Here is a 26,283-nt window from a genome sequence, read left to right as displayed (position 1 = left end):
ACAGGTAAATGTATTTGAGGAACCAATGCCTACAAGACTAGCTCTGGAGTGACTGATCCCGGGTAGGTGAGCATCAGGGGAGATACCACTAGATGGGTATCTGTAGACACCAGTGTGAGAATCTTTTTAAGTGTTTTGGCCTTCAAATGCAACTGCCAGCAGGTTGTAGTTAATCAGGGTGAGGGGGGGTGCCATCTGTCAGACAGCAGACAGGTCAAAACTGGATTTTGTAGTAAGGTCTTGGCCAAGTGAAAAATTAGGTTCAAAAGGAAGCATGGGAGCCTCACCAGCTATGGTGGTTGGCTTTATAGCATTCATTTTGAGCTTCACACCGTGAGCCATTTCTGTTTCTTATTTTTCAAAGTTGAGTATCACAAGTGCTTGAAGTGCTTCTTACCTTTATACCTGGATATTACTTTGTTGAGAACTAATGGAGGAAGTGATTCTGATGTCTTATAGTTCAAATTGCCATTTTCTATCTGCTAGAGCTTTTGGAACATCAGATAATTTTTGTAAAGCTTGATGATGATGATTTCATGTAATTAAATATTAGGTAAACGGAGCTTCTGGCCGTCATGAGTACCACCAAAGTAAGGTGACAGGAGTGCACATGTGTAAACTGAAAGTGTTTTCTGTATATTGTTCTATTAACAAAAGCTGTGACTGTAAAATTGGCTTAAAGCTCATGTAACACTTCTTTAACTCAAGAAAAAATGTGAATTTTGGATAAGTAAAGGAGGATTTCCTTCATTTTCTGTTGCTAATATTTTTAATATTTAATACAGCACCTATTAAAATATTTAGAAAATCAGTGACTGTTATAAAAAAAATAAGTGGTGACATTTTGTAGTGCCCACGAGCATTCAACACATGCAACCCGTGAATTACTACTTCCATAAAGAATTGTACCTCTGTTTGCAATGTTCCCAAACAGGATTATTAACAAAAAAGTCATGTTCACATAAGCTCTCTTTCAAAAGAGCATCTTAGTGCAAAGTTTATATCTATGTGAAGAGACAAAGATCCTTTTTACAAGGATTTTTACTTCAGTTTTGAATTGTCAATTGACTGCTGCAGCTCTTGCAGTTGCTTCATTATCTGAACTGCATCCTCTTTTGTATGTGTTCTGAGCGATCTATAGTTACCCTTTCCAGCCAGATATAATGAAGGGATTACAACAGTCTGGTATTTTCTGTAGCTTATTGCAATCCACTGGCAATTCTCGTTTGAAATAATTGAATTTGCTGCATTCCCAAAACCAGTTCTTTGTCTTACATCTCTAAAAAAGGGGGAAGCTCAAAAATATCCATGTCAGTTGAGAGTTTATGGAAATACTTAAAAAGTAAAAATTTTGTGGGGATGGCAATGCCTGTTTAAGTCTAGTGGCATAGCTTCAAATTGGAATAATTGTAGACAATTGTTCCTGAGTAACCTGGGTATCTAAATCCTTCCCTTATGCAATTCTAAACTTATTATTTTCTAGAGATTTAGCCCCAGTTAATATCTTGTACAGTCTGCTGGCAATGCATTTTAATGTTATGAATCTCCCTTTTTTTCTTTAGAAGCAAGATATTCACAAAGGCTAGTCCTGTTTTTTTTACATAGTGTAGCTTAAATTTGTTTCGTTCGGTCTTTTTTTTTTAAATATTAAGACTTGTTCACGCCATTCTTTATGGGGACCTTGCCCTTCCATATTTGAACTGCTGTTTAATGGCTCATGTCTCCTAAGTCCAGTAAACTGAATTAGGACAAGTCATTAACCTCTTCTGTACTTCCACTGTGTATGTCCCCAGTACTTAGACATAACTGTTGGTGACAATTCTGCCACCACCCACAGATTGTTGGTTTCTTTCATTGCCCATTTGATCCCTTCCAGTAACTAAGCTGCTGTCATTGATTCTCATTTTATTTGGATCTGTCTTTTCCATTTTAACTTACAAAATAATCCCTGCAGGATGCTCAACTTTCCAAGCAGTACTGTCTTCCAGATTGCCTCATACTCTGGAATTAGCATGCAATGGAACATTTTTAGTCCAACTGCCATTATTTAAAGTCCAAATTTGAGTACTGCTAACCCATCTTGTGTTAGTGGCAGTATTATAATTTGCCAGCTAATTTTGTGTTTTTGCTCCTCCCAGATAAAACTAGTAGTGTGCTTCCTTAATTTAGGAAGAAACTCTGAATGGGGGGACCGGTAGGCCCCAAGACATATGCAGTATCAAAAAGTAAGACAAACTACTGCACTCTTTCCATCTCCTGTAAGAATGACTATATCTTCTCCAATTATCCCAATATATTAACTCAGCTGATGACGCAACACTAAGAATTAACTAGTGTTAAACTTAAGTAAATAATTTGATAGGCATATCTCAAAATTGATACACTCTAATTAACTTAGGTTTGGGACACAGTTAATCTTAATAGCCCTTGTTTTTGTCCAAAATCTCCCCAGATTCATGGATTTCTGAGAGAAAAAATTAAATTCATGACTGGTTTTGCATCTGTCAAGCTCAGCGCAAATAATAAATGGGAAAGGGAACTTGATAAATGCCAATATTTTAAAGAGATAAAGCCAGCTTATCCAGTCAAATGCTTTTTCTGCATGTAGGGTGGTGATTAGTGACCGAGCTGTCCTGGCTGCATCTTTTGTTAATAATAGTCTTGAATAAGTTATCAAAGGTTGTATGACCAGCCCTATCTGAGCATAATGAAGAAGCAATGGAAAAATTTCAGCTAACCTCTTAGCCAGTAGTACTGTGAAAATGTGTAACTCCTAGTTTAGAATAGAAATTAGTTTGTAGAAATTAATATCTTCTTGGTTTCAGAAATTAATATCTTCTTGGTTTCAGAAGTGTAATAACTACTTGACTCCATGAACTTGGAAGTTTGCATGTATTTGGAACATAATCAGACAATCCCGTGAAATCTTTGAAATCTTTTATACATTTTTCATTTATTTCTGTGGGCAGGTTGTCAAGTTCAGGTGTTTTATCTTGTTTTGTTCCTTTAATACCACACCCACACCCTTCAATTAATTAATCGTGAATACTCACACTAATTAATAGCATGTCCGCTGTCATGTCAGCCACTAGTGAAGTAGCTCAATCAGATTCTCACTTCAGTTCCAGAACTTGTAAATGGTCACCATCTCTTGATCTGCACATAACCTAGATGAACTTTTCCATTATGGTTTAAAATAGTAATCCAAAAAACTTTCCAGTATATCCTTGGGAACATTTATAAACCTTTTAGTTCCTTGACCTATAATCCTAGAGACTGCTCTTTCAGCCTCTGTGTGTCAAAACCTAAGTGCTAGGACTTTTTGGTTATTTTGTGTAATTTCAGAACCCCATATAGCCTGAGTGACCTCAAGGGCCTCTTTTTTAATCCTCCACTGGACCTGCCTGATTGCACCACCACCTTTATTTGTTTGGCCCATTCATTTAATCAGTGGCAAGAACCAGGCATCCCCTGGCTAGTTTATAGACTTAAAACTCATTAATTCCTGCCTGGGATGTCTCATCAGCCAGATTGTTCCCCTGTCATGAAGAGTCCAGTAGTAGGGAGCAGACCAACTTCTTAGTGTGATGGGTGGCCTACCCTTCCCTCCCCCCTAGGTGCACCTTCCTTCCCTTGTTGCGCCTCTAAGCTCTGCAACTGCCGCCAGCCACAGAGAGAGTGCCTTCATATGCTGTCTGAACAACCTGCAAGTGTACATTTGCAGTACCTGCTCAGAGGCTCATGCTCCATGGGTTCAACTTCTAGTACTCTCAGTAGATGTCACCAAGTGATGCATTTTGTTTATTGACATTTGATTACTGGGAAAGTCCAATTGATTATAAGCCCATTTTCAGTGGAGACCAGTGGAGAAAAGCTCCAAAGTATTACAAAACATTTTAAGAACAATAATTTTACATTCTTTAAAAATAATACAAAAAACAACTAAAGTTGAAATAGTTATACTAAATTAGACATAATGTTAAAACATTGGAGGTATAAGGTTTGAATAGGTATTTGTTCACATTTAGGCATATAGTTTATCCTGGTGTTGAGCAATAACAGAGTTTGCTTTTGGTTAGGAAGTTTTTCATAACAGTTTTGAAGGATGGGAGGAGTACTAGGCTTTGGCAACATGGTATGAGTACAGACAATTCCCAGCAGATTTAATAGGTATGTGAACATATAGGAGTTGTTGGTCATTGTACCGTAATGACTGACTGGGAACATAGTTGTGTAGAATGATATTTAGTGCTGGACAAGCAGATGGGTTCTGGATAATTTTTTAGGTGATGAGAAGCTGTCTGTATGTTAGCTGATGGGGGTAGTTCTGACCAACTTAGGCTTTTTGGAGCAAACCAACTTAGGCTTTTTAATACTAAACAGTGGTGGGTTCAGAAAGGGGTATTTGCTGCAAATTTAGTAGCTTTGTAATAACATTGTTCAGGTTTTGATTTTTGTGATGCCTGATGGTTAGTAAGTATGGGGAATGATAAAGAAGTGTGAGGAGGAGATAAGAAGTGGCAAATGTAGTTTTAGTTGCATTGGTGAGAACGTTTTTAATTCTTTAAAGCATCCCTAGTTTTTAATGAGTTTTTATGCTATTGTGTATATGCAGGTGAAATTTAAGGTAATCATCCACTATCATCCTTAATAATTTGCTATGGGAAGTGACTCCTGTGGTTGTGTTATCAAGAGAAAGGACTTTTTTTCATGAGAGAGGGATTTGGGGGGAAAAGTAGTAGTTTGTAACTCGCAACATATACCCAGCCCTAAAAAAGACAAAGCCATGCTTCAGTGGCTGTTCCTTAGTAATTTTGTGGAGGTGTACCATATTAATCAGATGTGCAAATGAGTGTGGAGTTATCTGAGTACTTTAGTAAGAAGGCCTGTTGTGTGGATCTGTGGAGGGTGCTGTGTTAAAAAGGAAGGTACCAAGGATAGAGCCTTGTGATATACCAGTGGTGAGTGAAGTATGCAGAGAGGGTGGAGTGCCATTTTACTGACTGATGCTTAGTGGATAGATTTTGAATCATAGAAGGGGGGGCTGAAAGAGACTTAATGAGGCATTTGAAGTAGAAGTTTACTGTGACAAACTGTGTCAAAGGCTTTAACAACTTACCAGTTTTCTTTTTAAGCTCTTTAACCTTCAGATCAGTCCCCTGGATACATCAAATCCTACTTTTTTGTTCCTTCAAAAGCTTCTGATGTTGTTTCAGATTTCTCCCCATATGTTGAATTTTCCAACTGCAGCATTCTCTGAAGTGGTTGGTCAAATTCAACTTAAACCATTCCCATGACAGTGAGATATTAGCAAGTGACCCACTGGCTGTCATAACTGGCCTTTAAGCTGCATGTGACCTACTGCACTTAAAGCTATGGCTTTACCCCACTGTGCCTCACCAGTGAATTAGTCTCCATTTCAAAACTGCAATACCATTCATGCATGATCAGTTCAAGATATATGATAAGAAACCATGGTTATGCTGGATATGTAGTGAGGCTAACAAGTAAAGTACTCCTTGGAAATAAGAAGTTTATTCTTGACGTTTCTTACAAACTGACTGGGAGAGCAGTAAGGCTTTATGTTTATCCAGCATACCTATGGTCACCACATACCTATTCATAAGTGTACCCACTGTTGGTACATTGTTTACTTGGTCCTGAATGCAATTCCCGTACTGTACAAGCAAAATTCCAATTTCCTACCCATATTATCTTCCCTTCCTAAAGGAATACATACATCCTCATAATATTAAAAAGCTTAGTGTGACTTACACCATAACCAACCAAACAAATAAATAAACTTTAGCAGCTGAGCAAAGAAGAACCTTGATCTGATGTTGTCTTTTTCATCCGTTCCTCAACCGATGGGATCTTGAATCCTATTCGACTTCGGCCAGTTTGGCTCTGTTGCTCAATAATTTCCCATTACCCACAATCCTCCTGTCTAACTAGAACTAACCCAGATCTCTTTTTCTGTTTGTGAATGGACATGGTATACCATAGCTTGGGCAATTAGTGGAAATGATAAGTGCTTTTTGTCAAATACCTTAGTATCCTATCTTATTCTTGTTGTGCTTGCCTCCCCTTTTTCTATTAGTTACTATAGCTATAGTAAAAGAAAGGTGTTTTACTTCTGTCTTTTTCAACTTCGGGCCTTGTGCCTTGGTAGTGTTTTTCCCTTTTCTATTGTTACCTATTATAGGTACTTCTTAGTTACCACTGGTGGTATTTATTCTCTAATTTGTTACCATTGTTAGTAGGCTATTCTCCTTTTTGGTCCTTCACTTCTTTGCCAAGCCTGATAAGCTAACCAGCTTCAGAAAAATGCACCTCCTGTGGGCACAAGAGCCCTAATCCCTATGCCCACCAGGAGTGTATTTATTGTCTGAGCTCAGCACATTTGGATATTGAGTGTGAGGTTTGTACGGGGTTCAGCCACTGGGCTGTGGTTGAATGCCGCAACAAGCTAGTTCTCAAGGTTTTTATTACCATCTTCGTCTTCTGCATCTTCTGCTGGAGCTCACTGTCCTTCCAAGAAGCCTGCTGAGAACACAAAGTGAGATTCATAGACTAAAGGCAAAGAGGCTAGGAAATGATCCCCTGATTGTTCTCCCTCCTCTGTTTCGAGTTCGACTCCAACTGAAAAGTTCTGCAAACCTTCAGATCCGTCAAGATCAAAGTCAAAATCTCTGGCTCGCTGCTTCTCAACCTTCACCTTGGAGCCAATACCTTCTCGGATCCATTCTCCATTTCTACAAGAGACCCCACGAAGGACTTCCAGTCCGCCTACTACCTCATCATCTCTCAGGTCATCTAGGAGCCTAACCAAAGCAGATATGGACAGGATGATGAGGACATTTCTCTGGGCCCAGAGTCAGTTGGGAGTTGTCCTGATTTAAGCTCCCATCAGACCTGTGAACCTACCATCAGCCCCTTCCCAATTGTTCACTCCTACTCCAGTCTGACCTTTGGTTTTGGTGCATTCAGCCTTGAGAGTTCCGAGTTTGCCAGTTTTAGATTCCAAAGCCTGGCTTTCTTCGACTCTAACATCTCTGATCCAGTTGTAGCCAACTTTGTTGAAGCCTGAGGGCTCAGGGAGCCAAAGTGTTGGCACCGGACCCAGTGGGTTGGATTGAACTGTGATGCCTTTGGAGCCATTCCTTCCTCTTAAAGCCTCGGGACTGGACAGCTAAGCTCCAAATTCTGCACTGAGGCAGAATCATGGTGATGCTGTGAGCCATGTTGGGGAGTTGTCTTTGGCTTCTACCAGGATGGCCATTGCTTCTCCTATGTCTTCTGCCTTCAGGGTAGTAGAAAGAGCCTTTTCCACCACTGTGGATAAGACATACTTGCCCTACACAGGTCCACTCCTTCCACAACTGTCTACCTTGGATTCAGAAGTGCAGTAATGCCAATGTCTTGCACAAATGCTACCCAGCATGAAATAAAATATCCATTCTTTGCTCTTCTCTGTCCTTATCATGGGTGAAATTGGTGATTGTCTGTACTAAGTACATAATCTGGTGCCTAAAGGTAAGAATTTGCTGTACCCCCATCCTCCATCTATAACAGCACTCGGACACTAGCCTGTGCCAGGTTAAAATCCTTCAACATTCCTTAGTTTCCTGTCCTTCTAAGAGAAGATAAGCTTCCCAGCAAGTTAGTGTTTACATTATTGGAGGTCATATTGAATGCCTGGATAAAGTAACTCAGTCAGGATTGTTAGTGTCACAGGTTTGCATCATCCACTGTGTGTCAGCAAGATGGTACATGGACTCTGTTGATGAGGTGTGTTTGCTTTGAAATTGCAATTACTTCCTCAAAGTCTTTCCTCTTTTGATGCTTCTTAATTGCATTTTGATTACTTTCTGTTGCTATACTGCTCAGCTGAAATAAATTAATTAATAAAAGAGCAGAGGTAAACATTGATAGTGTAGTAAAATTCCGAATTTCCTTTCTAGAATTATTTCTATACTAGGACTATGCAATGCTAATTCTCAAAGCAGTTAAAAACACTAAGGCAGGTTTGTATGTGTGTGTGTATATTGTGTGTGTGTGTGTGTGTGTGTGTGTGTATATTGTGTGTGTGTGTGTGTGTGTGTGTGTGTGTGTTGTATATATGTATATAAACTTTGTGTATAAGTATATATGTATTTTTTGTATCTGTTTTAGCATTTCTAGTGCTAGCTCCCATCCTGAAAACTTTTCATTCCTTCTTGCTACTTAACATCCAACATCCAGAGACTGAGTGAATGAGGCATCAGCTAAGGACTGCAACAAACATGCAACAAACACCTAGCAGGGATTAGGAAATTTCTGTATGCGCCTTGACGCACTTCCCATTTTCGCCAGTGGATGCAGTGCAATGCCTGCTGTGTTGAATCCATTGAAGATGTGTGTTTCCACACAGCTGCTTTGCTCAGATGGAATAAGATGCACTCCTTGTCAGCCTCAGCCCCCCTCCCCATACTGCTGTTTATGCATGGAACAGATATCTTATGTCTTCCCTCAAATGATGCCTGATGCCTGTGTAGAAGGACCTGTACAACCCCTCCCTTCATGATGGGTGAGCTAGTGTCAGTCAATCACTCACTCAACACACACCATCCTTCCCCAGCTGGCTCCTTCCAGTTCCTTTGCCACCAAATGGATCCATGTTGTTTGGGGCTTAGTGTTTATTCACAGTACCCCCACTAAGACAACTTTGCAACAAGAGTATTTAGCACCTTTGCAAGCTGTAAGCAGTCTACTGAACAAGACTAGTATCTCCAACAGCTACTAAAAATGAATTCTTACATAATGGATGTTAATTGTTTAATAAAATGTAAGTAAAAATGGAAGAATATTTTTTTACATTTTTGTGTACTGCATAACATTTGTATATGGTAGTTTTCAATCTCTGTCCTCCATCAGATCTTCTGTTCCCTATTTCTTGCTTTAGCTGCCTTAGCGTCCTACACCACTCTACACTGTGGGAGGGGAACCACAGACTCACCATTTCCAAAGAGAGTTTCTTTTAGAATCCTCTCTTCAGCTAGCAGTGGGGAGAAAGAGTCAAGAAATGTGAGTCATGTTCTATGGCTGTCTGCAGCACTGACTGTAGTACTAGATATTCAATTTTCAGGAGCAGTCCTTTACTACATAGTTGATTTCCAGTTTGCGTAGGAACACAGAGTACGCATTTGGGAGATCTTGGGACTCAAACCCATGTTGCTAAGTTTGCAGTTTAGTGCCTTATCCTCTGCACAGTGCTTTACTGCTTCATGTTTTAATACTGTGTGGCAATGATAAAGTTATTTACTTAATCCAAGCTTCTAGGTTACTCTAGAAAACATTCTTTAGTTTAGAGCATGTCTGAATTAGTGGTTTCCTTGCTTTTTTAATTTCACCGAGCATCACACGAAATAATGTTTCTCTTATAAAGTATTCCTCCACCTCCAATTTCACACCACTTGCCAGATTGGGAGCTGATAGGTAGCACTGAAGTTTTTTTTTTTTTTAAAGTGGATTCTGTAATCACTAAAAATCAATTTTTAAATGGGAATCTGTTTCATTTTGCATTAGGTATTCCGAGTTGTGTCTGTCTGTCTAGGCAGCCCTCCTGAAAGTATCACCTGGGAGTTCAGAGACAAAGAAAAGAACTACAACCGAATTGGACCTGTTACTCCTCTGCAGTTTTATCGAGAACATGTGAAGCCCGTCTTCAACATGGAGGATAAGGTGAAACAAATATAACACAGCTTTGGTGGTATACTTTTCTAGATTGCATAATGACAATGCAGTGTGTCCAAAAGTGACTGTGATGGGGCTTTATTCTTGCAGACGTAACATTCTCATGAAGGTAGAAGCAGTTTTGTTTTATTCTAACAAAAGTAACCTTCCTAGCTGTAAAAGACCTTTGGGTAGGGACAAGTGTCTGTGCCTGGCTTACAAAAGTGGTCCCTTTCTTTGAGAGAGGAACGGTAGTAAATGTAACTCAGACTACCCTCTGTGAGAGGATTTTCTGTAACAGAAGTTATATGCATTTGGGAAGAATGTTTTATATTCCTAACTTAACTGACCTGATTTTACTTAGAAAAAAAAAATTTTTTGGGGGGGTGTTTAATGTACATTTATTTAAGGCACTCACCCAAGCAGCAAATACTCATTATTTTTTACCTGATTTTAGTCTTCACTTTTGGGTAAAACACCACTGACTACTGACTTGTCATGCCAGATCGGTCTTAACTGCGAGCATCATAAACTCAAATGCTCCCTCGTGCTGCCTTTTTGTCAGCAGTATTTAAACTGGGCATTAGAGAAAGTTACTCTTTAAATAATAGTGTTACCAATGACCATTTCCATCTTTATCATCTTGAATACTAAGGAAGGCAGAACTTAGCTTGGCATTTAAAGCTTTCCCGGGCTACCGAGGGCCTCCCCTCATGTCCACAATGCTGTGTGCATTAGGACCATTCTGCACATTTCTTTTCCCACACAGGAAAGCTGGTCATTCTTACAAATGACCCCCAAGGCTACCATTCACGGTTTAGTGCATTTCTGGTAAATAGTGTTATTTTAGTTCTGCCCTTCAAGTCAATCCTTTCCTTTTTGTTCAAGTGCAGTGTTAGTTTTATTACAGTTTAGGCCTTTTACTCAGAGTGTGTGGCACTTTCCCGTTGTCATTAATTATCTTTCTTGAATAGTTTTCAGTGCTATGCTGTTGTGGTGTATTTGTTTAGTGGTGTTTGTTTCTGCAGTTATAAGTTTGTTGATCATGGAGAAAAAAGAAGGTTGTAATGAAACTTGGGAGATGAAAGTTTGGGGCAGATTTACCCACAAGATAAACATACTGAGTGTGTCATATGTTTAGGAAAAGCTAATTTTGCAGAAAAGTGTGATATCTGCAGTAGGTTCAAACCTTGTCCATTTAAGGATAGTTGCAGTAGGATGGAGCTACAGAAGTTGAAAGCTCCTATTCATGTTCAGGATAACTCATCTGCTAAGGTATCCCCTTGTGTGCCTGGGCAGATCTGTATTCAATCCAAGCCTCATGAAATCAAGAGAAAGTTACCTGTTTTGGTGGGAGATTATTCCTGTGTCTCCATATCAAAAAATCACAGATCCTGTGTCTCTTCCTCTTCTGGTGCTTCTCAGAGACAAGTTCTTTCAGAGGAGTCACCAACTTATACTCCTGCTCTGGGAGTCTCAGTGGCTTCTGAGGGTGATCTTTGCATTCCTGTACGTCATTCTTCTAGGTCTATTAGGTCCTTTATAGGTTTATATCTGTCAGGCTAGATTACAAAAAAATGTATCAGGTCTCTTTAAATATGCAATATTGTCCTTCATCTCCTGTTAACATCAGGGTGAATAGAACACTCTCTCTATGGAAATTTTCCAATTTTTGCGCACAGTTATCCTCGTCAGTCCTAATTTAAGCTCCAGCTCCAGTAAGGCCACTAATCAGCCTGGTTTTGGTGGCATTGGTGGACCTGTTGGGGGAAATGCTGCAGCATGGATTTGGGGACTCCAGCCTTCACCTCACTTGTACCTTTGTCAACCATGCCTTCAGTGCTGGCTTTTCTATGTCATTGATTTCAATATCAAGAGATCCTTTGTCAAGGTTTGGTGCCAATATCTTAGGGGTCAAGGTTGGTCCTGATTTCCTTGGGGCTGACCATTCTGTCCCCAATGTCAGTATTTTGTCCTTTGACACCAACCATGATGCTGATGCCGAATTATGCATTGATCTCAAGGAGGGGGTCAATGCCAAGGCATTGATATCTGCACTGCAGTCAGCCTTTTCAGTCCCAGATGTGAGCCTGACTGGTCTTGATATTGATCTTTCTCAGTTAAGTACCTTGTCACAGGTCATGGTTTTGATATCTCTTCCAGTGCCAGCAATGCAAACCTACATGTGCCAACCTTGATATTAACCCTCAGCGTGGTCTCAACCAGTAGACTGCAGTGCCATCTCTGCTGTCTAGCTCCTTTCTGTATTGGACAGAGAGACTAAAGGCTTCAGCAGGGTGTATATTCAGTCCTCTTTTTTCAGGAATTAAGTCCACATGTGAGAGGAAGCACTTTGAATCACCTTTGGACTATCTAACCCAAGATGTAGATGAAGATGAGGAAGCTAATTACCCCCCCCCCCCCATCCCTGCTGGATCACCTCAAGTTAATGGAGATTCTAGAGTTAGACTATTTAAGGTAGAAGAGACACCTGGAACCCCTTCCTTGGCTTAACACATCCTGGTAAAAGGCCTTTCATTCTCCCAATTCTTCTTCTAGAGTGGTTGCCCCAGATGACCAGATGGTTCAGTTGGCGGTCCCAATTCTATTGCATTACCCTGATGTGGAGGTCCATTCTGTATCCCAAAGAGGCCTGTTAATATCCTTTGGCCTTCTAAGAACTGTAAATGTTGGATGCAGACTCCGAAGGTTGACTCTAGTTGCAGTGGTTGCTTTGGAGAAGATTCCTACCCCTTAGAGCTCAGATGTCTAATCTGCAAATCAGTGAATCTTGCTCAACGAATGCGTCCCATTCACGTTGTTGAAGTTTTACAAATTTGAACGTCTTATGGTTGAAACCATATGTTCAAACTTGTAAAACTTTGAACGTTTTAACAGAGATCTCCGTAAAGAAAGCTTTCCCTTTCCTGCAATGTAATGCAGTCTCAGAGTTGGTATATTTAAGTAGCAGGGGGTGTGAGGGGCGCAGGGGGTTTGCCCCCCTGCTTACAACCTTAAGGTAAGTTTTTTGTGGGTTTTTTTTATTACATTTCCGAACTTTTAAAGTTCGAACATATGGTGTCGACCATATGGTGCTCGAACTTTTAAAAGTTCGACAACGTGATAGAGACCCTCACTGAACAGATTAGAAAAGAGCATTTACAAATCCCCATCTTTCAAACTGAGGGTAATAATCTGCATGTTCCGTATGCTAGATTGCCACAAGGAAAAATCTGGATGGGTTGCTATTTAGGGATATGAAGAATAAGTGGAAGCACCATATGTCAGTCCTTGTGTCAGTTTCCAATCTAGCTCTATGCCTGGTATACAAGTGCCCTGTATATAATGTAGCAAGGGCGGCAGGCACAGGCTTTGTTGTACATTGTCATGCCTGGCTCTGCCTTACAAAGGCAAAGTTTAGAATGCCTTCTTTGATGGAATCTTACTGTTTGGTGCAGTAGAAAATTAACATGAGTAGGAACAGGAGGACAAAACTGTCACGGCAGTTGGAATAAAGTCTGAAGCTTCCCAGTGCCTATTCCTATGAATACATTGGAGCCCACAACAACTGTAATTCAGACATGGCCAACTGCAGTTCAACAGTACAAATTCTGGAAAAGGCCAAGGAGGATGTAAACTAGTTTCTGGTAAAAGAAAGAGGGATTCCAATTTTCCTTAAGAGATTCAAGATTCAGAATCTGAAGAGGATGATGCAGGAATGGATATTTTTTTGCTCACATTTCTGATTCAGACTCCGAGGAGATAGTCCCTGTGGGAGTTTCTCTTTCTATGAGACTATTAATAAACTGTGCCAGTGTTTTCAATTGGAGAATACTGAGGTTTCTCAGTACTTCAGAAAATACTATGAGTTGTTACAGAAGAAATTTCCAGAATCTACACCCATTCCTTCTGTTCTGTCTGCATTAAAGGATGTGTGTGTTACTGCCTGCAGATTTCCTGATAGTCAGCCAGCTTGCTCCTAAAAAGGCAGATAGTATGTATAAAGTTCCTCATTCTTTTACATTTTTATACATTATTCCCAAACCTGACCTAGCAGCTATTCCTTTAGCTGATCCCACTGCTGCTAAGCACTTAGTTAATTCCAGTCCTACTCTTTCTAATAAGGATGGGAACATCATTGAAAGGTAAAGGAAAAAAGGTATGCTTCTGCAAGTCTGATTTTCATAATTTTGAATTGTCAGGCTCGTATTTAACATTTGTTCTGACAAATTGCAAAAGCTTGAGGAATGTTTTATCTGCAGTTTCTTCTTGCAAGGAAAAAAAAACGCTTTAAATAACTTAGTTTCTTCTACTGCACAAGTCACTACTCATTGTTTGTAGTGTATGACTCTGCTGAGGAGGTTTGCAAGGCTGCATTCTCAGAACTTTCCAGATGATTTTAGAAATGAGATTTTAAATTGTCCCTTGGATAGAGGTTTAATGTCTGGCCCATCTGTTGCAGAGGTGATCAAAAAGTATGATGAAAGGGGCAAACTGATTCAAGGAATCTGTAAGATTTTTCATCCCTCCTTTACCAAATTGTCCATGGGATTTTCTATCTCTTTATTCAATTTTGGCAAAAAAAAAAAAAAAAAAAAACAGAATATACAGTCTCGACAAAATTCAAGTAAACAGATGTTTAAGAAGAAATGGCAAAGAGGAGTTCCAAAAAGAAGTCTCAAACTTTTCAAAATATAAGGGCAGTCAAACAAGTATGAATTCAAGATACCTTGTGACCACCTCCAACCCCGGCCCCTTTTTTCTTGCAGAAAGTCTGAATCTATTTTTCTCGTTGGCAACAGATTGTTTCAATCAAATGGGTTCTGAAAATAGTTCATTAAATTTACAGATTGCAGTGTGGGAGGTAATGCCTCCTTTTCAGGGAGTCATTCCTCATACTCCAGATCCGGCAGTCTTATTACCATCTTTTCATCATCACATGCCATCCCAAGGAATAGTAGAACCAGTTCCTCTTTCCTAGTTGGGAAAGGGTTTTTATTCAAGGATGCTCCTAGTGACAAAGAAGGAAAATGCTTGGAGATCAGTTCTAGATCTTTCTTTCCTAAACCTTTTTGTGATAGTGCTGAAATTCAAAATGATGTCACTTCACAAGCTGTTACCTCGTTCCTCTTTCAAGTTTCCTGGTAACACTAAACTTAAAAAAGATGCTTATCGTCACATCCCTATTCATCTAGATTTCAAATATTTCTTAAGTTTTTTTTTGTGTGTGGATCAAATTGCCAATTGTCTACCTTACCCTTTGGACTGTTCATAAAGTGTCTAGCTCAGTTATAGCTTGTTGCAGGCTACAGGCTATCCATATTTTTCTGTATTATTCCATATTTTTCCACATTTAGATGACTTGCTTATCTTTCCAGAGTCTTTTTCAATTTTTCAAAGTAATGACCTGCTTATCTTTTTCAAAGTATCAGGAATCTCTCTCTTAGTGAGAGATCTCTTACACAGGTATGGATTCCAATAGAACATTCAAAAGTCATTCTTGACTTCTTCACACAGAATTGTGCTCCTATGATGTCAACTAGACACCTCAGTTCAAAGAGCCTTTCTTCCACAGGAAAAAAATAGAACTTCATTTAGATCTATTTCTAATGTTTTCCACTCGGACTTTGGTCACTGCAAGGGCATGTCTCACGATTTTTGGATCTCATGGCATCAGTGATTATCATGATACCTCTAGCAAGACTCCACATGAAAAAGATACAGTGGTATCTGAAATCTATGTGGTCCCAGCATGAACACCCTTTATCTTTTGAAATCCCAGTACTGTTTTTTTTCAGAAGAGAAATCTTTTGGTGAAAATGACAGATATCCTTAAATCCAGGTGTTCCTTTCTCACTCCCTGCTCCAAAGCAGCCAGCCTCCACAGACTCTTCAGACTTTGCTTGTGGAGCAGTTTCAAGAGGGATAACAGTACAGGGAGTGTGGGACGCCTTGGACAGATGCAAACACATAAATGTCAAGGAGTTGCTTGCTGTGATCCTGGCAGTCAACTTTCTGAACCATTTTTCGTCTCTGGGAACTCTTAAAGTGATTGCAGACAATACCACAGTCATGTGTTACATCAACAAGCTAGGGGAAACAAGGTTGTACCCACTTTGCTGACTAGCCGTGTTAGCTTGGGATATTGCTTCACAGCACAGTCTCACTCTACAGGCATCCTACATTCCGTCAGAGCAAAACTGTGTGACAGACAAGCTGAGCAGGACCAGGGCAGACCCTCATGAATGGAAACTGCATCAGGGGGTCTTCCAAGATTTGATCCATCTATGGGGAGTTCATCAAATAGACGTCTTTGCCTCCTCTTTGAACAGTAAACTGGCAAGATTCTTATAGGTTTGTAGGTTCAAAAGTGTATACTAGGCTAACGACCAGTGAGTCCTTAATAAGCCTAGCTGTGCAAACCAAATGTGACCCACACATTTGATTTATGTAGGGAGTGAATTACTGACTGCCTCTGTCCATCAGCGACATAGGCTCCAGACTAGAGGTGAATTTTCAATTACCCATCTATTGGTCAAAGTTACGTTTAAATAAAGATAGGGAAGAGCTCTGCTTAACATGGATAGGATGCATGTTCCAGCAATTGACAATTCTCTGAAAAACATGTCTGTCTCTCCAACAATATTTATGTTGCAAGCAAAGTTTGTCTTTTAATCTAATAGTTCTGATGATGTTTGTTTTGTGTTTGTGCAAAAGGTTAATCAAAACAGGGTCCAGGGATGCCTTGTATTCCAGGTAAAGATCACCTCTCAGAAGTCTTTATGATACCAAGTAAAGAGACAGAGCTTTAAGGTGATCAGCATAGAACATTGTGTTTACTCCCTGTATTCTTTTGTAAGGAACCTTTGTGGACATTTCATTTGCTGCCCGTCTCTGGTCAGGTACATACTGAAGGGAGTATTATACTCTATAGTGTCTGATGAGGGCATAGTACAATGGTATGCTGCATGTCCTCAGTAAACAAATTCCAGGACTCCATGTAGGAAGGCCTGGAAGACGGAGGCCTTTTCTTTTCCTTGGACAGGCATGTTCTTGAATGCTTTTCCACCCTTTCCTTAATATCAAGGGTGCTTCTGAATATTGAGAAGGAATCCCCCAGGATCATTCTGATGACTCCCTTCTGGTCCAGGCACTGTTGGTTCTCCCTTCTTTTGAAAATGGCCACGAGCATTTACCACAAGCTTCCTCACAGACTGAATCTACTCACAGAAGAACAGGGGTGTTTGATACACCCCGACATCAGTCATATTCAATTGGCTGTCTGAATAATAAGGTCTTAATTCCTTTTAGGGACCTGTTTGCTGAGGACTTGAAGAAGGTACTAATGGAGGCAATAAAGCCTACTGCTAGAAAATCATATATTAGCAAATGGAAAAGGTTTTCTAGTTGGTGCCCACAACATAACCAGCACCCATTCAGGACTAGTTTTTTTTTGGTTTTACAATATTTGTGCTAGTTACAATTCCATGGCCTTTCTTATTCCTCTATCAAGGTTAATTTATCATCCATTTCAGCATGTGTGCCCTTGGATCCCCCTCTTTCAATGCAGTGTCTTGTTAAAATGTTCTTGAAAGGGGGTTTAGCTAAGAGGCCTCCAAGAAAACTGGTGTCCACTCCTTGGGATCTTAATTTTGTGTTAGTAAAACTTAGCACTTGCTCCATTTAAACTTGCTAATTTGTCTAACTTGAAGTTCTTAACATGGAAAACAGTTTTACTGATTGCTCTAACCTCTCCAAGAAGGGTATCTGGTTGCAAGTTCTTATGGTGAGTCAACCTTATCTCATTTTCCATTAGGGACAGGGTTTCTTTGAGAACTATTGTTTATTTTATGCCTAAGGTGGAATCCACGTGTAGTTTAAGCCAAACTGTCCATCTCTCCATTTTTTTTTTTTTTCCAAACAGCTTTATTAAATTTTCACTTGTGACATAGGCAAATTTACATTTATATAAAAGTAATCAAACTGTATTAACATAACAAACTAACCTAAGCAATGTTACATAAATTATTCAATTCCTGGCTTTTTTGTAAACAAGGAACATCTTTATTAAACCATTACTTACTACATAGGCAATCACATTTGTATAAATGAAAACACACCATGCCGACACAAACCTAGTTGCAAGCATTTTACATCACAAACCATACTGACACACTCCCAGAGGCAAACATTATACGTCACTTATAATCTACCTAACATCCCCCCATTTTCTTTCCTGAACCTAAAAATGGGGGAGAAAAGGATTCTCCATACCTTAGATGTCCACAGACAGCTCTGGTAGTATCTTGACAAAACTAAATCTTTCAGATCTTTGGATTAGTTATTTATTTATAGTAACGGTAAGAAGATGGAACAACCTGTGTCAAAACAGACTTCTTCCGAATGGTTCTCTAAGGCTATTACCTTTTGTTACCATAACAAAACTGTTCCAAGCAGTATCAAGGCCCACTCTACCAGGGCCTTGGCTTCGTCTGTGGCTTTTTAGAAAGAGTTGGATTCTAGAAATATTCTAGAAGCTACTTGGTCTTCTGCACATACTTTTACAGAGTACTATAAGTTTGATTCCTTCTGTAGGCCAAGACCAAGCATTGCCAGGGCCATTCACCAGGGGTTCCTGGAGGCTTTGCCTTTCACCTCCCAAGTGTAGCTAAGGTTATCTACCCACATAACTAAGGATACTGCTGCAGTGATGAATATGATTACCATAGTCCAGGTGTGTAAGTTGAACTTACTATAACAGTAGATGTTCAAATGATCTGTGCTGCACTATCCATTCTCTCCCTTCATCTCCCATGTTTTTTGGTGTGTTTTTTATGCCAGGGTGTGGGCATTTATTTTTTTGTTTTTCCTATTGTTGTCCGTTCAGGGCTCAGCACCCCTTTCTATGCTAGTAGGAAAGCTCTGAAGGGTTTTGCTCCTGAACTTGTTTTTTAGTCAGCCCAGCTCAAGCTGGCTGACAGTTTAGGTGCATGGAAAGTGCCCTGAAACTTTGGAAGCTGGCCAGCTGTTATATCCTTGGCAAGATACAACCTATATAACTAAGGCAATTGCAGTAGTGATAATTCTTACATCTACTGTTGTGGTAAGTTCAACTTACACAACTGTACTTTCTTGAAAGAGGAGTAAGATGAAACAAGCCTGGCTGTTCACAAAGGTGATGTATTCTTAAGACTGGTACCAGAATCCAAACTTTTGCCATTTAAGTATTTAAGATTTCCTATTAGTATTGTTCCTGATCTATTGTAAAATCCGTAGAATAGGAGAAAACAATGAAGGATTAGGAACAAAAGCACCACTTTTCCTACTGTAAGATGAATATCTTGAAGGGAGGACTGCAAAGCCTGACCCTTTTATAAAAAAGAGGTCATCTCTTAGGATGGGGGAGGGGTGAACATATGGCCAGACTCCTCACACAGAAATGAAGGCAATGTTTTCATGGCTAAAGACGTTGTTAAAATCAAATGGTCTGTTTCTTCCATTGCCATAACTGAGACTGAAACAGAGGGGTTGAAGGTTAAGTGTACTATGCATTCACTTTCCACTTTTCCAAATTTTGTGGAAGTGAATTACTGTCACTTGTAAGAAACTGCAGAAATGTTAAGAAAAGTGAACAACTCAGAGGAACTATATAAAGCTTTGTAAGGTCTGACAATGCTGGATGCAGCTGCCACTTTTTTGCCACATGAAGTTTTTGACTTAAGTTTTTCTTTGTGCATCTACTAAGGGATCAGAAATTGTCAGTCACCAACTGAATGTTCAAGGAAAAGGCCATCACTCAAAGTTTTGTGGTTGACATCCACAGCTGTTAGAAGTAAGTTCCCACAACAGTTTATTAAATTTTTACCCTACCATTGCCTATACCTGCCATAAACACTTCTAGGTGCAGACAGTTTTTGAATGCTTTTGTAGAAAATTCTACCACAATTACCAAGCTATAGGAAGGACGTGGGGGGGGTGGATAGCATTGCTGTAGTGGTTTTCAGAAGGTGTCCATGGCAGAACTTCCTTCTTTTCCCTTTGAGTGATGGTAAGGGTCAAGATTCCAACCCTCCTATCAACCTAGCAACTTCCTCTTTTTCTCTCTTATTCCCAGTAAAGATCTAATTACAGACCAAGGCTTTATCAGATCATAGTTCTGTGTTGGTAAGAATGTGTATCCAAGTTTGTTTTTCTTTTATTCACGATGAAGTATTAAATGCTTGTTGCTACAGACAGCCATGCTTTTTGTCACATCTCCACTCCAATAGCATTGTCTTGCTAAAAGTGTATTTTCCATTTTTAATAGCGTATGGTATTCCAGCATTAATGCAAAACAAAATATTACATCTCCTTTCAAGATTCCCACACACCCTGTCATGCATCTCTGAATAAGGTTTGTTAATACACAGTAGTGCTGTTTCTAGCAGTGCATGTCTTATCTTTTTTTTTTTTCCGTTAATTCAAGAGTAGTATACTAAATGTCAGACACTGCATTTTTAAATATTGTACAGTGTTTTATGTCACGGCTTCTCTCCAGTAAGACTACATTGCTGAAAGTGCATGAGCGCGCGCGCATGTGTATGTGTGTGTGTGTGTGTGTGTGTGTGTGTGTGTGTGTGTGTGTGTGTGTGTGTGTGTGTGTGTTTGCTTTAAATGGTGCATGTTAATTCTCTGTTGCTGTGAAGTGTAATGTAATATGTGACAGCTCTACCCAGGACCTCCCCCCATCAGCCCAACTAGCCTGATCTGCAAGGCCATAGAACGCATTATCATAGACTTTATAAGCAAGGACATTGGCAACCTCCAAACACTTGACCCCACACAGTTTTGCTTTGTCAAAGGGAGATCATGCCTGTTAAACTTGGTTGACTTCTTCGAAACGGTCACCAAAGCCATGGACGAGGGGAAGACGGTGCACACTGCCTACCTTGACCTAGCCATAGCCTTCAACACTATTCCCCATTCAGGCATAATAGATAAACTTTCCCAGCTAGGCATCAACCCGTATGTTACTAGATGGATAGCTAACTTGGCTCACTGATGGAACCCGCTCAGTCAAAATAGGGGAAGCCACTTCTAGTAGTAGACTCGTAATGAGCGGTTTACCTCAAGGATCAGTCTTAGGTCATCTACTGTTTGGGATATACTTTTCTGAGGTGCAAGCCAAAACTGGTCTGTGGCTGACCAAGTTTACAGATGACTGCAAGCTGGACGTTGCCTTAAATTCTCCTAGTGATGTGAACATCCTCCAAGAGGGCCTTACCCAAACTAATGACTGGTGCCAGAAGGATGGCCTCAAACTGAATGCCAAGAAATGCATCATTATCCCCTTTGAGGAAAAATGGCATCCTCAGTAGTTATCACTTTAATAACAGTCAGCCGTGAGGGACTTGGGCACCCAGGTTGATAGCAACCTGACTTTGGACCAACACATTGCCTCTGTTGTACAGAAGGCTTTCTACATGGTCCACCTCATAAATAAGGGTAGCTTATCCAGGAACAAGGAGGGGATAACATCCATGTATTCTTCCCTTATCAGACCCATTATCGAGTACAATGCCCCCTTCGGCATGTACCTTGCCATGCATATGCAGCAGCTGGAGAGACCACAGAGGTTCCTGACCAGGAAAATCCAGGGTCTCAAACACCTATCCTATATAGATAGGCTAAAAGCCCTGTCCCTCTACTCAGTCTCGTACAGACTGCATACAAGGCCATCTCAGACTCAGCCTTGATGGAGTTGCTGCCATTGTGTCTTTTGGCTTTTCCCGGTTAGGGGTCGCCACAGTGGAACTCCGGTCCGTTAATGATTGGCAGTAGATTTTTATGTGCCGAGTTGCCAGCCCTGACACACAACCTTCAACGAAGGTACGCCCATTCACAGATGTCTCCATACAGAAGACGCTCTAGCTGAGAATCGAACAGGACGTCTATCTGTGAGGCGACAACACTACCGCAGCACCACCACCGCAGCTAGTTTGTAAATTCCATCCAGTTTATATTTGAGAGTGCAAGGCAGTGTGACAGGATCTGATTGGCAAATTAGCAGTGAATTTTTCAATTTTATTGCTGCATTGTTTAAGCTTTCCTAGGAGGCTGTTGTATTGGTTAGTGTGGATAAGAGTAGTATATAGGAGATGAGCACTTGCAGTAGATTTACGACCTAGGCTGGTGAAAAATGGCCTTTGGCTCTACACAGAATTCCAAGCCTTGGGTACATTTTCTTAATGACATTATGTATATGAATAACAAACTTGAGTTTGTCATCGATTTTTACACCAGGTAACTCGATGTTGGAAATTTGTTAGCACAGTCTCAAACTCTTGAACAAAGAAACTGTGGAGTTTTTCTGCTAGGAAATTATGAAACAGGCTTTATTTACATCACTTCTTAGTATCCAAGAGGACAGGGGTGGGGCTTCCAGACAACTGTAGATTTAGATGACCTCACTCTTCTTAGGAAATGTTGCATGATCACAGTTCAGTCCTTGAAGCATCTTCTGGAAGAAATGTTTTGAATGGTATTGGAAAACACATTTTGGCACATCACCATTACAGAACTTCAAGGAATCGTTCTGCAGTTTGCTTTAGGAAAGGAGGTAGGACATCGCCATCCCTCCTTTCCTGTTCCACTCACCAAGGCACTAGCCATCATACAGTAGGCTTGCAGTAGTTAAGCCATGTAGTCTTCACCTACGTTGATGACAGATTGCTTTTGGCCATTCCCAGATGTCTCAGGGTGTGCTGTTCCATGTCTGCTGTCTCTAGGGATCACCATCTGCTAGGAGAAGCCACTATTGGTTTTGATGCAGCACATATATTTCATAGCAGCAGCAGTGCATTCTGTCACTTGAACAGGATACTTATGCTGTAGAAATTAGATCTGATGTTGTTGCCTTAATTTAGTCTTCAGTTTGTAGGTTTCTGATCTGAGCATCGGATCTGACTCAACTGCATACCAAAGCTCCAGGGTCCAATATCTGAGCTCATCCCCTATCCGTGATGCTCCTGTCCTCCAAATCTTCCAGATGTCATTTGCCACGCTTCACTTAGCATTGGGTATCTCGACCTCTGATCTTCTTGGGGTTGTTTTTCAGTGAGTCAAACATTTTTTGTCTATATTGGCTTAAATTTATAGAAGTTGCTTTCCCTATCTCCAATCTTCTCTTTCTTCCTTGTAGCATATTTTCTAGTGTATATTTTTTGTTTCTTTCCTTCCCTCCCTTTCCTACTCCTATTTTCTACCTGCCTATAGCTATATTTAAAAAAAAAACTTTCCTACTCCTGTATAATCTTTTTTTACACAAGTTTCTGTTTGTTGGGGTTAACTTTAATTTTAGCTTGTTTTGTGTGTGTGTGTGTGTGTGTGTGTGTGTGTGTGTGTGTGTGTGTGTTTGTGTGTGTACGTGTGTACACTGTAGTTTGCTGTTTTTCTTCTTCAGAATGGCTGATTCAAAACCTGCAGGCTTTAAGAAGTACAGCAATTGTGGACACAAAATCCCACTTTCAGATACACACTCCGAATGTGGGTGTGCCTTGGTGCAGCTTACCTGGATTCAGCTTGTTTCATTTGTGCCGGCTTTAATCAGCAGGCATGCATTGACAACAAGCTCATACTGAAAGGCCTTCTTCCTCAGCCACTTCATCCACTTCAGGGGCTCAAACCCCTGCGAAAAAACATATGGAGCAGAAGATATTCCCCAGTAGATCCCATCATTTAGGGAACCTCCCACGAAAACTTCCAGACCTTTGGAGCTGACCACTTTTGTGCCTATAATCATCCAGGCCTCCCCTCCATGCCGGAGCCTAAGCTTCTCCCTAAAGCCAGTGACAGACGGTCCCAAGTCCCCTCTCCTGCAACAACCCAGGCCGTCTTCCAGGGCTGCTTCGTTTGCTTCTTCCATTACTTCTCCCCAAAGCCTTTCTGAAGCTGAGGTGGACAGCATGATTAAATTTCAAAAGGCACATATCCAGCAGGAGATCTTGCCTGCTCCATTCCCTCCTGGATCAGTGAGAAATTTTCTGATCTTTATGCCCATCTCTCCTTCTCCGATCAACCCTGGGTTTCAGAGTTATTGGGTCCGAGCCTTCCTGGAGTTGAGACATTAAAGCCATCAGGTATGGTTACCTCGAGTCCGACGGTCTCCCTGACTCATCCAGCCCTGACTGTTTTGGAGCAGAGCGATTCTTGGAGCCATAGCTTCGGCATTGGTTCCAAGAGGTTGACATCCGCTAATAAATTTTCAGAGCTGTCTCTTCCTCTCAGGGCTTTGGCATTTGACAGCCTTGCTCTGACTCCTTACTCAGATCCAGGGGTGGTTGGGATTCCTGGAGCTTCCCCGTCAACAGTTTCAGCTCCAGTGGGGGGGTACCTACAGTGTGTGTCTCTCTCTCTCTCTCTCTCTCTCCCTCGGAGTTCGAGGTGATGGAGAGGGTTGTCTGTGTGCTTAGAAAGCCTCAACTCTACCTGCTTCAGAGCCCGGACTCCCTCCAATAGCTTTTGTGCCTGAAACATCTACTCTGCCCTTTCCAGGACAGCCTACCCAAAAGGACTTCCAGTCTGCTTCCCTCTTGGAACCCTCAGAGTCTTCTGATACCTCCCTAGAGCACTCCTTCGAGGAGGCCTCTTGGAAGCACCAGTGCAAAAGGAGGTACTTGGATTCCCATTTGGAATCCCTCACAGAGGACACCAATCTCGATGAAGGGGAAGGGTCCCCCAGATCACCACCCAAGGATGTCTCTTTTGGTGACATCATGGAAATCCTTCACCAAAAGGGTGTTTGGTCTTTCAAAAGCCCTAAGCCAGAGGAATCGGTGTTTCTGGAAGCCTTTGCATCAGGCTCATCTACTTCTTGGGTATCCCCCCTGCTGACCCCTTTATTTTCTTTGTGTTGTGCAGAGTGTGGAAGGAACCGGGTGCAGTGGAACCAATCCCCAAGTGGCCTGGTAAGATCCTTAGTGCCCTTCTGACTGCCTACAGTGAACTGAGGGTATTCCCATCAGTGCCATGGTGGTTGGAGCTGCCACCAAAAAAGAGCTGGCCCAGCAGAGCTCCACTGTCCATCCCCCTAACAGGGAGTCTAGGGCTTTGGACAGGTTTGGAATGCGGGTTTACTGTTCAGCCATCTTTGCATTGCATTCACTGAACTACTTAGCACACGTATCCAAGCTACAGAGGGACTTAGTTAAGGAACTCCCTATTTCTGTCTCAGGGACCATGTCTGCCGAGGAACAGAAGAACTTTTCCTCAAGGATGGCCACCCTTCAGTCTATTTCTAAAATGTCAGTGAGGTTGATCTCTCATGGTGCAGAAGGTGCCTCATGGGCGGCTGGATTAGGCATCGCCACCAGATGGCATGCCTGGATGCTGCAGTGTGATTTTTCAGAACCTCATAAAGCATCCTTCATTGATGCTCCTTTTGATGGAACGACACCTTTTGGTCAAACTGTTAAAGAAACACTCTCCCAAAGTGATAAGGATGGAAAGACTTTGTCTGCTGTCAGGATACACTTCTCTACCCCACAACAGACCTTTTCCAGGAACCCATGTGGAAATAAGAAGTTGGGGTTCCGTAAATCTCGGGGTCCTTTTCAGGATTCACAGGGGGGACCTTCTTTCCAGAGACAGAGAAGGAAGTGGTTATAATGGCAGATGTCACCCAGAGGCAGAGGGTCCAATGAATCAAGGGTCTCAAGATTCTTTCTCGGACAGACCCAATCAGTGATCCTGAGGATTGCCCAACTGCTTGGCCCTGGAGACAGTTGGGGGATGTTTGTCTCTACACCTGACAGCCTGAGAAGCCATCACAAAATATCATTTAGTGTTGAAAATTATATCCAGAGGCTATTTCATACCCTTTTTCCAAAAACCCTAGCTGAGCAAAATCCTCCCCGATGTTCCACCCAATCAACTGGAGGCTGCAGCATTAGAGATTTCAAAGCTACTCTCAAAAACAGTTATCCAAGATGTCCCCCAGACCAATTCGGATCAGGCATCTACTCCAGATTTCCAGATTCTTTTTAGTGCCCAAAAAGACAGGGAACCTCAGACCCATTCTGGATCTCACCACTCTAAATAAATTGGTTGTCAACTCAAAGTTCCGAATGATGATTTCACAGTACATTCTGCCCTTTCTGTAGAAGGACAACTGGATGTGCTCTATACACCTTCAGAATGCATACTGTCACATCAAGATGAACAGGCACTGCAGGTTTCTGCACTTCAGGCTGGGAGCCAGTCATTATCAGTTTAGAGTACTGCCCTTTGGTCTCACCACAGCCCCCAGGTGTTCACCAAATGCATGGCAGTCGTGACAGCTCACCTGAGACGGCAAGGATTCCAAGTGTTTACTTACCTAGATGATTGGCTCCTAACTGCTGCCACCAGGCATCAACTTCTAGAAGCCAGAGAATACTTATTCCATCTAGCCTTGACCTTGGGCATTTCTATCAACCTGAAAAATTCTCATCTTCACCCTGTCTAAGTCATAGACTTCATCAGAGCCAGTTTGGACACCATTCATTTTCTAGCTTTTCTACCTCTGGACAGGATTTCCAACCTAAGAGCTCA

General features: G+C 41.1%; 1 protein-coding gene across 1 annotated transcript in view; it reads left to right on the top strand.

The window, feature by feature from the left end:
- The window catches only part of BLMH (bleomycin hydrolase), a 593,976-nt gene that overhangs the window by 373,493 nt on the left and 194,200 nt on the right, over positions 1–26,283 (top strand). Inside the window, exon 7 of the mRNA XM_044054476.1 lies at positions 9,568–9,723. Within this exon, the coding sequence (XP_043910411.1) occupies positions 9,568–9,723 (156 nt within the window). The remainder of the gene's footprint in view (positions 1–9,567; positions 9,724–26,283) is intronic.

The sequence above is a fragment of the Protopterus annectens genome, chromosome 13.part0 (assembly GCF_019279795.1).
Source record: "Protopterus annectens isolate FY-2018-M chromosome 13.part0, PAN1.0, whole genome shotgun sequence".
Classification (NCBI taxonomy): Eukaryota; Metazoa; Chordata; order Ceratodontiformes; family Protopteridae; genus Protopterus; species Protopterus annectens.
Note: the sequence above shows the minus strand (reverse complement) of the source record. Positions and strands in the feature narration are given on the sequence as shown.